This window comes from Rhinopithecus roxellana, chromosome 8 (genome assembly GCF_007565055.1).
Source record: "Rhinopithecus roxellana isolate Shanxi Qingling chromosome 8, ASM756505v1, whole genome shotgun sequence".
Lineage (NCBI taxonomy): Eukaryota > Metazoa > Chordata > Mammalia > Primates > Cercopithecidae > Rhinopithecus > Rhinopithecus roxellana.
This window is the reverse complement of record NC_044556.1, coordinates 106837185-106850167: the sequence shown is the minus strand read 5'-3', so window position 1 is coordinate 106850167 and position 12983 is coordinate 106837185. Positions and strand designations below refer to the sequence as shown.

General features: G+C 44.2%; 1 protein-coding gene across 3 annotated transcripts in view; it reads left to right on the top strand.

Annotated features, from left to right (window-relative positions):
* Positions 1-12983, top strand: part of PLD5 (phospholipase D family member 5) — a 426876-nt gene that overhangs the window by 56872 nt on the left and 357021 nt on the right. Inside the window, exon 1 of one of the 3 annotated variants that reach the window (XM_010384710.2) lies at positions 7556-7678. The exons of 1 other annotated variant lie outside the window; for it this stretch is intronic. In XM_010384710.2, coding sequence (XP_010383012.1) covers positions 7676-7678 — 3 coding nt within the window. In that variant the 5' untranslated portion in view covers positions 7556-7675. Of the gene's footprint in view, positions 1-7555; positions 7679-12983 lie in introns of those variants that run through there. One more of the 3 variants, XM_010384711.2, reaches the window with a different exon arrangement.

Sequence of the window (12983 nt, the reverse complement as noted above, 5' to 3'; positions counted from 1 at the left end):
CAGCAGAAGCCAAATAAAATATTCATCCTGCAGGTGGCCAGTTTGCAGTCTCTGATACAGATCACCAGCAAACACATGGTACCATTTATAATGCCTAATACCAATCATGGATAGTTCACACAGTAATTCTGAATATGGAAACTCACTTGCTGATTTGTGCACTCATCCTGCAGATGTTTCAGTCTTCCCCACTTTAAATCTAAACAGATACTATTTTCTTTTTAGAGTTCTTTAGGGCAGCATTGTCCAGTAGAAACTTGTGCAGTGATGGACATGTTCTAAATGCGTGCCTTTCAGTCCAGTCACCACCAGCCACATGGGACTCTTGAACCTTTGAGATGTGGCTAGTGTGACTAAGGAACTGGATCTTAAATTTTATTTAATCTGAATTAGTTAAAACTTAAATGTAAATAGTCACCTGTAGCCAGTGGCTAGCAAGCCTTATCTGAAGGTCTCTGTACCATTCTCATCCCCTCAGAAACCCAGCCCAAAGTCACTGAATGGAACCAAACTAATGCATTACTTTGACTGCAAGGCAGAGTAAAGAGGGAAGGGAACAGATCCACTCCAACCTTGGTTGGGGTCAGGAGACAATTCCATGTACCTAAATATATGAAGCTTATAAATCAAGCTGACACGCTCTTAAATAAAATATGTTCCCATCCTCCTACCTGTGAAGTATTTCTTTGTAATGTCCTGGAAGGACAGGTTCAAATTTAGAATTCCTGGACTCCTAGGGCTCTGCCTTGGAGCACAGTGGCATGGGGGGTGCTGGCCCTTCTGTCCCCACCCCAGCTCTATCCCACATCACAACTGGTGTAGCACACCTGCCCGGACAGAGTGGAACTTTACGTAACTGCAGTTTGAGGGCCATCTTTGGGACACTTCTGTTGATCAGATCTGTCTTCTCCCTCATGGCTGTAGCTGCATTTGACTTTAAGACAGCCTTGTAGAAATGCCATATAAATGAGCTCCTGTGTTGATTTGGTCAAGAAGCTCCCCTCTGGGACAAGTGCTATGATCTGGGTGATGCCTTCTGGGAGCCCATGTAAGCGCCTACCTCATTGCCTACAAATTGAAGGATAATCACTTTTCTAAACGGGCTTGCGCTGAATTCTTCGGAGGCAAATTAGAACTGAACCTGGCTGCTGCCTTTAAAGTGTGAAACAAGGAACGGGTACAGGTGTGACTTTGGTCAAAGGTTAATAAGGAGAGTTCACTTCATTAAGCTGCTTGTTTCACCATCACTAAATCTCTTCAGCAATCTGCCTCAGAAGACTTCTTACTTGGGGCAGTCCTTTATGTCAAAAAAGTTGGGACTTGGAAGACAAATTACAGGTTGCTTTTAATTCAGGTATAAATCAATCCAGTGAGCTCCATGTGATGAAAGTCATTAGTTAAAAAATCAAGTATCTTAATGCTTAGAATGTGCGTCTGGATTATCTTCATCTGAATAAAACCTTTCAAATGATTTGCAAATGCTGGCATTAAAATAGGTAAAAGAGATTAAAAGTAACAGTCACACTCTATGCACACATAGATGTATGTGAAAAACTTGAGCAGTTTGAGTTGGAGGGCAGCTTCCGAAGCTTATTTGGAATACTTGATTGATCACATTCGTTTCTGCGTGGAGGCGTTTACGCCCATATTTTTAACAGGTGATTAAAAAGTCATTTTGTTACCACTTGGAGAAAAAGCTGGAGAACTATACCCTGATTGTGCTCGGGCTCCCTCCTGTGGTACAAAAGAAGAACAGGCACATACATAATTCCTGACAGCTGAAGGAAAGAAATAGCTGGTCCCAGGGATAGATGCGGAAAGGGGAAACTGTGATGATCCGCAAAGATTCAGGGCATCCGGGCAGCTCTCTCTGTAATTCAGGATTGTCTGGGAAACAAACTTACGCTTTCCGTCAGAGAGTTTAGACCCTGGAACACACTCTGATCTACAATGGCTGCTACCCTACTTAAGGGCACTCACATCTTCCCGCTCTCCTTACTTTCCTTTCTATTACAGCCACTTTTCAGTGTTAGAAACTCTTTTATGATTTCATAGTTCATAATACCTTAATAGAAATTAATGTAAATATTTTACTAATGAAATATGTTTTCCCCTGTGTCTCTTTTCACATATGCAAATGCTTAGCAATCTTGGGTGGTTTTAGAAAGTGACGGTTTCTCTTTCTCGGTGCTTTGACCTAATTTTTTTCTCTGCCAACATCAATTTAAGTCTATTGAAACAGAAACCTTTGAAACATTATTAGAAGCTGAAAGGCATCCCTACATGCTTTATGATTCTTAAACTGAGGGGGTTCGCTTGAGATTAAATTTGCTTTTTCTTTTTTTTTTTTTTTTTGGACACAGAATTTTGCTGTTGCCCAGGCTAGAGTGCAATGGCGTGATCTCGGCTCACTGCAGCCTCTACCTCCCAGGTTCAAGCAATTCTCCTGCCTCAGCTTCTCGAGTAGCTGGGATTACAGGCGCCCGCCACCACACCTGGCTAATATTTTTGTACTTTTAGTAGAGACGGGGGGAGGGGTCTCATCATGCTGACCAGGCTGGTCTCAAACTCCTGACCTCAAGTGATCTGCCCACCTTGGCCTCCCAAAGTGCTGGGATTACAGGCATGAGCCACCGTGGCCGGCCTGAGGTTAAATTTGAAAGTATCATCTTGTCCGTGTGACTCTTTCAAAGGTTCTCTAATCACCAGCGCATGGTGAGCTCTCCTAGCCCTGCTGCCTGAATTAGCTGCAACTGTGAGGCTGAGAAGGAGTGGGTAAGACTAAACATATCCAATGGCCAGGCAAAATGCATAGGCAGTACGGGAAGATAGGACTAGGGGTTAAAACTGGTGATGGGAGAAACAAAGAAAGATAAGCCATTCATAACACTTTCCTCGGTTCTTTTATGAAAGAGAGGTGGGCAGGTGTCATTTCTGCAGCTATGGGGTAAGTGGGAGCCCATGCGTCTTCCTTTTCTCTAAATTCTATCCTAAAGTGGAGCCCTAAATTGTGATAGGAGGGAATGGGTGTCGCAGTGGCCATAGGGAGCTTCCAGTCTCTAGGGACTACCTTTTTGGAATGGCAGGTTCACTTTTCATTAATGCAGGACCAGCATTTGAAAATACTGAATAGGTGAATAATGAATACTCCGTGGAGGGAGGTCATGGTATCTTGTTGTGCTTCTCAGAGACATTTCAAAGGTCTTCTAAAGGTACAATAAAAATTTCATTAAAAAGATAAAATAGATTTGCTCATAAGAAAACACTAAATGAAATATGTATTACTTACATGCATTTTGTCTTAGCTTATTTAGGCTGCTATAACAAAATGACCATAAACTAGGTAGCTTACAAACAGAGAAACTTATTTCTCATGATTCTGGAGGCTGGAAAGTCCCAGATCAAGTCAATGGCAGATTTGATGCCTGGAGGACCTGCTTCCTGGTTCTGAGATGGTGTCTTCTCCTGGTGTCCTCACTTGGGGGAAGGGCAAGCCATCTCCCTTGGTCGTCTTTTATAAGGGTACTAATCCTGTTCACGAAGGCTGCTCCCTCTTGATCTTGTCACCTTCTAAAAACCCCACCTCCTAACACCATCAAGTTGGGGATTAGGTTTCAACATATGAATGTGGAGGGGGCCACAAACATTCCGACAATTGTGAAATTTGTAAAAGGATTTAAAATTTTTCCTTTCACCTTTCCATGTTCAGAAGAGTGGGAATAGCTTTCTACTGAGCATTTTGCCTGCTTGGTCTCAGACTTTTCATTGCTGTACCTGGATTTCTAGTTGTTAGGGGTGTGTGGGAAGACAGCACCGAGGGGGTGCAGAGGAAAGGACTGGCTTTCCGAATGTCCTCATCAGGGGTAGGGGGCAGGATCTGGCTCTGTCGCCCAGGCTGGAGTGCAATGGCGCAATCTCAGCTCAGTGCAAACTCCACCTCCCGGACTCAAGCCATCTGCCCATCTCAGCCTCCCAAGTAGCTGGGACTGCAGACGCATGCCATTACACCAAGCTAATTTTTGTGTGTTTTGTAGAGATGGAGTTTCACCATGTTGTCCAGGCTGGTCTGGAACTCCTGGGCTCAAGCGATCCACCCGCCTCAGCTTCCCAAAGTGCTAGGATTATAGGCATGAGTCATTGTGCCCAGCCTGGATGTCCACATTTTTTAATGAAGGTATACAAACTACTATGTTATAGAAAAGTCCACGTTTTTTTCTCTGCTCCTCACTCTCCAGAACTTCCTAACTTCCTTGCTGATGGTTTGTGGGGCCAGGTATCAATGAGGTGGTTGTAATTCAGTGTGTTCTGACAAGATCAAGCTGAGAAGTGTAACGATTTTGATAATAAAAGTACCAAACAATTCTTCATATCAATAGAATCCTGGTTGACTCAACAGGCAGATGATGATTCAGAAATCCTTCCTCCTAGTCCCTTGTTGTTTCTACTAGGTTAACTTATTTGAAAAAAAAAAAAAGTCCAAAATGCCAGTACACTATATGAGCATTTCTCATTGCAGAAAAAGCACTGATTCTACATCTGCTTAGGTTTGTGCAGGGCCCTGACACAAACAGAAGGATGGTGCACCCCCACGATTCATGTACTTCCCGTCTTCAGCTTGCCATTCAGTCCTGTTGGGAGGATCAAGGGAGATGGCACAGACGTTGAGGACTGAGCCCAAGTCCCTGTGGGGACAGCAATAAAAACCATTCCTGGCCGGGCGCGGTGGCTCAAGCCTGTAATCCCAGCACTTTGGGAGGCCGAGTCGGGCGGATCACGAGGTCAGGAGATCGAGACCATCCTGGCTAACACGGTGAAACCCCGTCTCTACTAAAAACTACAAAAAACTAGCCGGGCGACGTGGCGGCGCCTGTAGTCCCACCTACCCGGGAGGCTGAGACAGGAGAATGGCGTGAACCCGGGAGGCGGAGCTTGCAGTGAGCTGAGATCCGGCCACAGCACTCCAGCCTGGGTGACAGAGCGAGACTCCGTCTCAAAAAAAAAAAAAAAAAAAAAAAAAAACCATTCCTGGAATGGAGTGTCCTGTGTGCGAAGTCCTGGAAGTATTGGTGAGCACGGTGATTTGAGGATACTGCAAGGAGTTCTTTGTGACTAAAGCATAAGGTACTAGCAGGAGCATGGTGGGAAAGGAATTAAGGAGGTCTTTCATGAAGGACCTTAAATGCCGTGGAGAGTAGTCTCAGTTTTACCTTACAGCCGGTAGGTTGCCATTCAAGAATTTTAGACTGGGCACAGTGGCTCAAGCCTGTAATCCTAGCCCGTTGGGAGGCTGAGACGGGTGGATCACCTGAGCTCAGGAGTTCGAGACCAGCCTGGGCAACACAATGATGCCCTGTCTCTACCAAAATACAAAAAATTAGCTGGGCATGGCAGCATACACCTATAATCCCAGCTGCTCAGGAGGCTGAGACAGGAGAATCTCTTGAACCTGGGTGGTGGAAGTTGCGGTGAGCCAAGATCGTGCCATTGCACTCCAACCTGGGCAACAAAGCAACACTCCTCTCAAAAAAAAAAAAAGAAAAAAGAAAAAAAAAACAGAAAAGGAAAGAAAGAATTTGATACAGGAATAACATGCTTACAATCTGGTTAGATGGTAAGATACCTAAACATAAACAAAAAATAACCAATGGCATCCAAGAAGTGTCTGAAGACAATGTATGATTCAATGTTAAATGGTTGGGACAGTGTTGAGTGACAGTCATGGAGAAGATAAATTGCTGTAAGTTGAGGCTATCAGGGAACTCTTTCTGAAGGGGGAAAGAATAACGCTACACCTTGAAGAACAGTTAGAAGAAAGGAGACGCTTCATTGATGCTGTGGTAGGGGATTTCTGTTGTGCACAAAGATAAAGGCTAATGGAAAAAAGCAGACAATGCTTTTTTTTCCTGGCCACATTGCAGTAGATGTTGCCACATCTTCCCATGAGAGGGGAAGTATAAGTGGGCATGGCCCAAGGAACAGTGGAAACGATGTGGCTGAGTGTTTCTAGAGAAAGGACCTCAGGATGGGACGATGAACTGAGAATCCACGTTAGGCAATGTTGGCTTATTCCAGCTTCGGGACAAGTGTTAAACACTCCAGGGTTTCAGAGTATTCACTTACTGAATTCATTTAACCCCTTAAAGGGGTATCTAGAACCTACTCAATGCAAGCATTGAGCTATATCTTGGCCAGATATCTCTCAAGTGGGCGCTTAATTTGCTTGCCATAATGGCTTCTCTATCCTGAAAGATCTTTCCCCAGAGGGTGTGGAAATTTGTTTTTCTGGGACTCTGTTGATTCACAGCTACTCCTTGATGCCATCAAGCCTGATAAATGCCATGGACTCTTCTAAGAAATCAGAACCCTTGGCCATCAGCACGAATCATATTCCTCGGGATGAATTTGCTCTAGAACAAGTATTTAGCTTTGCTGGAAGTTATTCCTGCCCTTTCTAGGCCTAACCATACAAGGAGATGTGAATTTTTCCTTTTTGATAAGAGGAAAAGCCATAACAAAAGGAACCCAACCCTTAGCCTGGAACAAATCAGTCTCCAAGCAAAAGGAATTTTACCAATTTGTGGGACTTTGCCAACATTTCCAACAGTAATGGGAAATCAGTGTATTAACTCAGCTAGTAAATATTCTACAATGGAATAGGTGCTGCCTTGGGGATACAGATGTGAACAAAAGAAGCATGATACCTGCCCTCCTGAAATTTACAGATGGTGAAGGAAAGGCCAGTAAACAATTTGGCAATCAACAGATGTTTTTGCTTATGTGTACTATTTTTCTAAAGAGTCCTGGTCTGAGCTTTGGATGAGGTTCAGCTGCTGCTGTGTGCTAGCTGTGTGACTGAATTCTTCTGAGATAAATTTTTAAACGATAAAACGTGACCAAAGTGCAGGAAACGCAAAGAGCCCCGTGGTTTAATATAATTGAGCAGCACAGGCTAGATTTAAAGCATCTGAGAAGACAGGGTTCCCTGCATTTAAAGAACTTTGATTATACTCTTCAAGCTAAAGCTGTGCACCTCACACTGCCTTGATGAGTAAGGAACTTTTCTTTCCACCTGTTCAGATTTGACAGCGCTACGCCACATGATTTAGTCTGGACTTAGCAAACACCCACCGATGACCGAGCTGCTGTAACCATGGAGTGCTCGTCAGCATTGCCCCTCTTCGCTCGTCTTTGTCTAGGCAGGATTCTCCTTTACTCTGATTGGAATTGCAGCCGTTTCTGCTCAGGTTGGAGGTGTGTGGACGCCGGCATGGTGCCTGCCTCCCCTGGGTCCGCTTGAGATCTTGCTATTATTTCATTCCACAAGCAACACAACTCCTCTCAGTTTAAAAGGAAAAGAGGGAGAAACATAATTGAACATAGCAGTCCCCAGTACTTGCTTAAATGCTCAATGAGGGGCCTATGTTTTTTAAGAGCACATTCTAGGGGAAATTCTGCAATTGCAAGCTGCAGCCCTTGCTCTCTTCGTGCTCAGTTTGGCTGATTTCCAAAGCACTGAGGCCAGCAATTGAGGGACTGAAATGTAATCGGTGGTGATACGTTGGTGCCACATGAAACATTCTCTGCCTCCAAAGGCTCCAGAGGCTGTGGGAAGCAGCACATCAGCGAGAGCTCCTGGCTGCTGGACTCCGCAGGGAGGGAAGGAAGATTGGTCGCAATGGTAAGAAACTCTGGAGTTTTCTACAGACCTAGTTTGTTACCTGGGAAAGAATACGTAGCCTCTGCTGGTGAAAATGGCTGTTGGTAGCATGAGACTGAACAGTCACCTGAGCTCTGAGGCACTGTCCACTTTTTATTAGAAGGGCAGGAACACTCTTTTCACCAGAGCACTGATTTTTTTTGAAAAATGATTCCTTTCATGTCAGAGGTAATGGTGCCTTGTAATTAATAAGGACTGTTTGCTGGGCTCTGCCAGGGTAGGACAGTCCTACGGTGACCTCAGAGGTAAACCCCGATTCATGTAGTCTCTGAAGTGTGCTCTTTCCTCTGAAAGTAATTGTAATTTCCGTGAGATTCTTCAAAGAAATAGTTGTCTGGGTTCTCGATATGTTCGTGTGGGGGCACAAATCCATTCATGCTTAAGCAGCTTGCTTTGAATTGTCGCCGTTGCTGTGAGCTTCACTGTTTACTGGAGGCATTAAGAATTACTAGAGCAAACTTCCACGTGATTTTTTTTTTTCTTTTGAAACTATCATAGGCAGCAACAACAGGAACCCAAGATTTCAAAGAAAGAATGATCTGACTTTGGAGGAAGTTTGTTTGATTCAAATCCAGTAAAGCAAACGTTGCCAGGGTGAGGTGATCCTTAATGTAAACATGAGGTCTTTGGATGAGGCTTTAGAATTCACCGTAGTAGTGACAATGTGCCTATCTCCTGGTCCCTGCTCTCTGCGTGTCTTTTCCGAGTGTCTCCTCCCAATCACCCATGATACGAGGAGGAAAACACGGGAGATGGGAGGAAGAACTGGCGTGCAACAGTGGGGCCACTAACCATTTTCTCGAAAGGATTAATGGACGAAGGCCGTTGATAATAAATAAGATTACATAACGTTGAGAAGAAAATAAAGCCTATTACTGTTGAGAGAGAATGCCTGAAATATACTTATTTGACTGCACAGCTGATGTGTAGGAAATGATTTTTCTGTTTATAATCCAGATGAATGAAGAGACTGGTGATGAAGGGAGGGTGGGAATTTTTAGAAGTGAGTTTGCCTTTCCAACAACTCAGAAAGGGGGAAATTGGAAACCAGATCTATGAGAATCATTCATCTCATTCCCTGCCTTCACGCACCACCCCTAGATCATTCCGAGGGACACAGACCAGAGAAATCACTGCCAAGACAAAGGTCAGATTTTTCCCACTTTAGTTGACACCTGGTACCTCTTATCTCATCCATTTGAGCAGTTCTTAGCTGTTGAGAAGTCAAAATAAACTCACCTGTTTCTCAATCAGCAGGCTGGGTGAAAATAAATAATCCACATATCTAGCATGAGGATTAAATGGGACTCTGAGTGCTTTGAAATGTTTTGCCTGAATGCTTGAGGCAGAATCATTCCTTTCTTCCCTTCATTAGCCTGAGAACATTCCTTTAAGGATTACAAAGGACCGGGCTGAGATGCAGAGTCCCTCTCCCGCCAGCACACTTTGAGCGTGGGCATAAATATATGCATAGTGATATTCTTTTCCAGTATTCAGGGAGAAATGAGGAGCAGGTCAGGGGCTGAGATCATTGAAGTACAATCTGATGAAAGTGTACAGACCTCCAAAGAGAGTGAACTTCTCTTTGGGGTTGTGGGAGAGTGTGGTGGGAACTAACAGTGACTGTGAGCTGTTTACATTCAGGCCATCCTCTGGTTATTTTCATTAATTACTGTTTAAAAGGTTGGGAAAAAAGTACCCAATTTTACATTACAATAAAAGCTTTGGTCTAAGTGAGCTCTTCTTAATGACAGACACTAAAATGGCAATGATTTAACAGGGAAGGCATTCTGGCCACCTGGCTTTTGCCTAGGCAAACATATTTCACCTTTCATTTTAGTAAGAGATCACTGACTGGAAGAGGAGTGAATCTATAGATTGGATTTTCATGAAGTGCTTTCCATGATGAAAAGGAAACCAATGATGTTTCTCATCACGCAGATGTGATCAGTTATCTTACCCAGGAGAAAAGACACTCACTGTGTTTAAAACACTCTCCTTGACCTCATTAGAATCAGGAGCATGTCAGAACTTGCTGGGTTTTATACCAAATAAGCCAGCCCAGCTTGGGCTCTGGCTTCTGATTACTTTTAAAATTTTATTTACAAATTTAAAGGAAATGCAAATAAGTAAATCCATATTACATAATTGCAGATGACTTTAAGTTATTTCAAAGCAAGGGAAATGTGTGGAAGTTCTCAATATTTTACAAATAGCGAGGACATAATGTGCTATGTGCTGAGTATTTTAAACCCTTTAGGAATCCCCATTCTTGCTTTTAAGTACGTATGTTAAAATTACTACCCCTGTTGCATTGAGGTAAGGCACACAGAGTTCTACGCTTTCCGAAGGGCACACGGCTAGTGAGGGGTAATGCCAGGGTGGGAATAAATGGCTGCTGGCTCTGGGGCCCTCACTCCTGAAACCACCTCCTCATACGGCCTTTCAAAGTAGAGAGGAAGAGCTCAGGAGCTAGACGGGCGCCTGACAGCAAGTCACAGAAACTTTCAGTGCCCCAGCCTCGACATTTCAACTCACCTTTGACATTTCTGTCTTCCTGTTCTTCCTTCCCAATGTCACCTGTCTTAGTTCTTCCTTCCCGATGTCACCTGTCTTAGTTCTTCCTTCCCAGTGTCACCTGTCTTAGTTCTTCCTTCCCGATGTCACCTGTGTTAGTTCTTCCTTCCCGATGTCACCTGTGTTAGTTCTTCCTTCCCGATGTCACCTGTGTTAGTTCTTCCTTCCCGATGTCACCTGTCTTAGTTCTTCCTTCCCGATGTCACCTGTCTTAGTTCTTCCTTCCCGATGTCACCTGTCTTAGTTCTTCCTTCCCAGTGTCACCTGTGTTAGTTCTTCCTTCCCGATGTCACCTGTGTTAGTTCTTCCTTCCCAGTGTCACCTGTCTTAGTTCTTCCTTCCCAGTGTCACCTGTCTTAGTTCTTCCTTCCCGATGTCACCTGTCTTAGTTCTTCCTTCCCGATGTCACCTGTCTTAGTTCTTCCTTCCCAGTGTCACCTGTCTTAGTTCTTCCTTCCCGATGTCACCTGTCTTAGTTCTTCCTTCCCGATGTCACCTGTCTTAGTTCTTCCTTCCCGATGTCACCTGTCTTAGTTCTTCCTTCCCAGTGTCACCTGTCTTAGTTCTTCCTTCCCGATGTCACCTGTCTTAGTTCTTCCTTCCCAGTGTCACCTGTCTTAGTTCTTCCTTCCCAGTGTCACCTGTCTTAGTTCTTCCTTCCCGATGTCACCTGTCTTAGTTCTTCCTTCCCGATGTCACCTGTCTTAGTTCTTCCTTCCCAGTGTCACCTGTCTTAGTTCTTCCTTCCCGATGTCACCTGTCTTAGTTCTTCCTTCCCGATGTCACCTGTCTTAGTTCTTCCTTCCCGATGTCACCTGTCTTAGTTCTTCCTTCCCAGTGTCACCTGTGTTAGTTCTTCCTTCCCAGTGTCACCTGTCTTAGTTCTTCCTTCCCAGTGTCACCTTAGTTCTTCCTTCCCGATGTCACCTGTCTTAGTTCTTCCTTCCCAGTGTCACCTGTCTTAGTTCTTCCTTCCTGATGTCACCTGTCTTAGTTCTTCCTTCCCAGTGTCACCTGTCTTAGTTCTTCCTTCCCGATGTCACCTGTCTTAGTTCTTCCTTCCCGATGTCACCTGTCTTAGTTCTTCCTTCCCAGTGTCACCTGTCTTAGTTCTTCCTTCCCGATGTCACCTGTGTTAGTTCTTCCTTCCCGATGTCACCTGTCTTAGTTCTTCCTTCCCAGTGTCACCTGTCTTAGTTCTTCCTTCCCGATGTCACCTGTCTTAGTTCTTCCTTCCCGATGTCACCTGTGTTAGTTCTTCCTTCCCAATGTCACCTTAGTTCTTCCTTCCCGATGTCACCTGTCTTAGTTCTTCCTTCCCGATGTCACCTGTCTTAGTTCTTCCTTCCCAGTGTCACCTGTCTTAGTTCTTCCTTCCCGATGTCACCTTAGTTCTTCCTTCCCAGTGTCACCTTAGTTCTTCCTTCCCGATGTCACCTGTCTTAGTTCTTCCTTCCCGATGTCACCTTAGTTCTTCCTTCCCAGTGTCACCTGTGTTAGTTCTTCCTTCCCAATGTCACCTGTCTTAGTTCTTCCTTCCCAGTGTCACCTGTCTTAGTTCTTCCTTCCCAGTGTCACCTGTCTTAGTTGCTTTGTCATTTGCTCATGAACACCTTATGTTCCCACTCCGACCAATTTCCCTTACACAGCTCTATCTAACTGGGAGACAGTCTAATGTAGGGAAAGAGGATATAAAGTTGCTCAGACAGAGGGTTAAATTTCTTTTTTGTTTTCCTTTTTAGATAGAATCTCATTCTGTCACCCAGGCCACCTAGGCTGAAGTGTGGTGTCACGATCTCAGCTCACCGCAACCTCCACTTCTGAGGTTCAAGTGATTCTCATGTCTCAGCCTCCTGAGTAGCCGGGACTACAGGCGTTCACCACCACACCTGGCTAATTTTTGTATTTTTCAGTAGAGACAGGGTTTTACCATGTTGGTCAGATTGGCCTCGAACTCCTGGCCTCAAGTCATCCACCTGCCTCAGCCTCCCAAAGTGCTGGGATTACAGGCATGAATCACCACACCCAGTGTTCTTTATTTTTCTTAATTTTAATTTTTTATTGGTATAAATTTATGAGGTATAAGTATAATTTTGTTATATGCATAGATTGCATAGTGGTGAAGTCAGGGAGGGAGTTAAATTTCAATGTTACACTCTTGTGTGATTTTGGATGGTAATTTTAAAACGTTTTAATTCTTTTTTTTTTTTTTTATACTTTAAGTTCTAGGGTACATGTGCATAACGTGCAGGTTTGTTACATATGTATACTTGTGCCATGTAGGTGTGCTGCACCCATCAACTCGTCAGCACCCATCAAGTCATTTATATCATGTATAACTCCCCAATGCAATTCCTCCCCCCTCCCCCCTCCCCATGATAGGCCCCAGTGTGTGATGTTCCCCTTCCCGAGTCCAAGTTTCCTCATTGTTCAGTTCCCACCTATGAGTGAGAACATGCGGTGTTTGGTTTTCTCTTCTTGTGATAGTTTGCTAAGAATGATGGTTTGCAGCTGCATCCATGTCCCTACAAAGGACGCAAACTCATCCTTTTTTATGGCTGCATAGTATTCCATGGTGTATATGTGCCACATTTTCTTAATCCAGTCTGTCACAGGTGGACATTTGGGTTGATTCCAAGTCTTTGCTATTGTGAATAGTGCTGCAATAAACATACGTGTGCATGTGTCT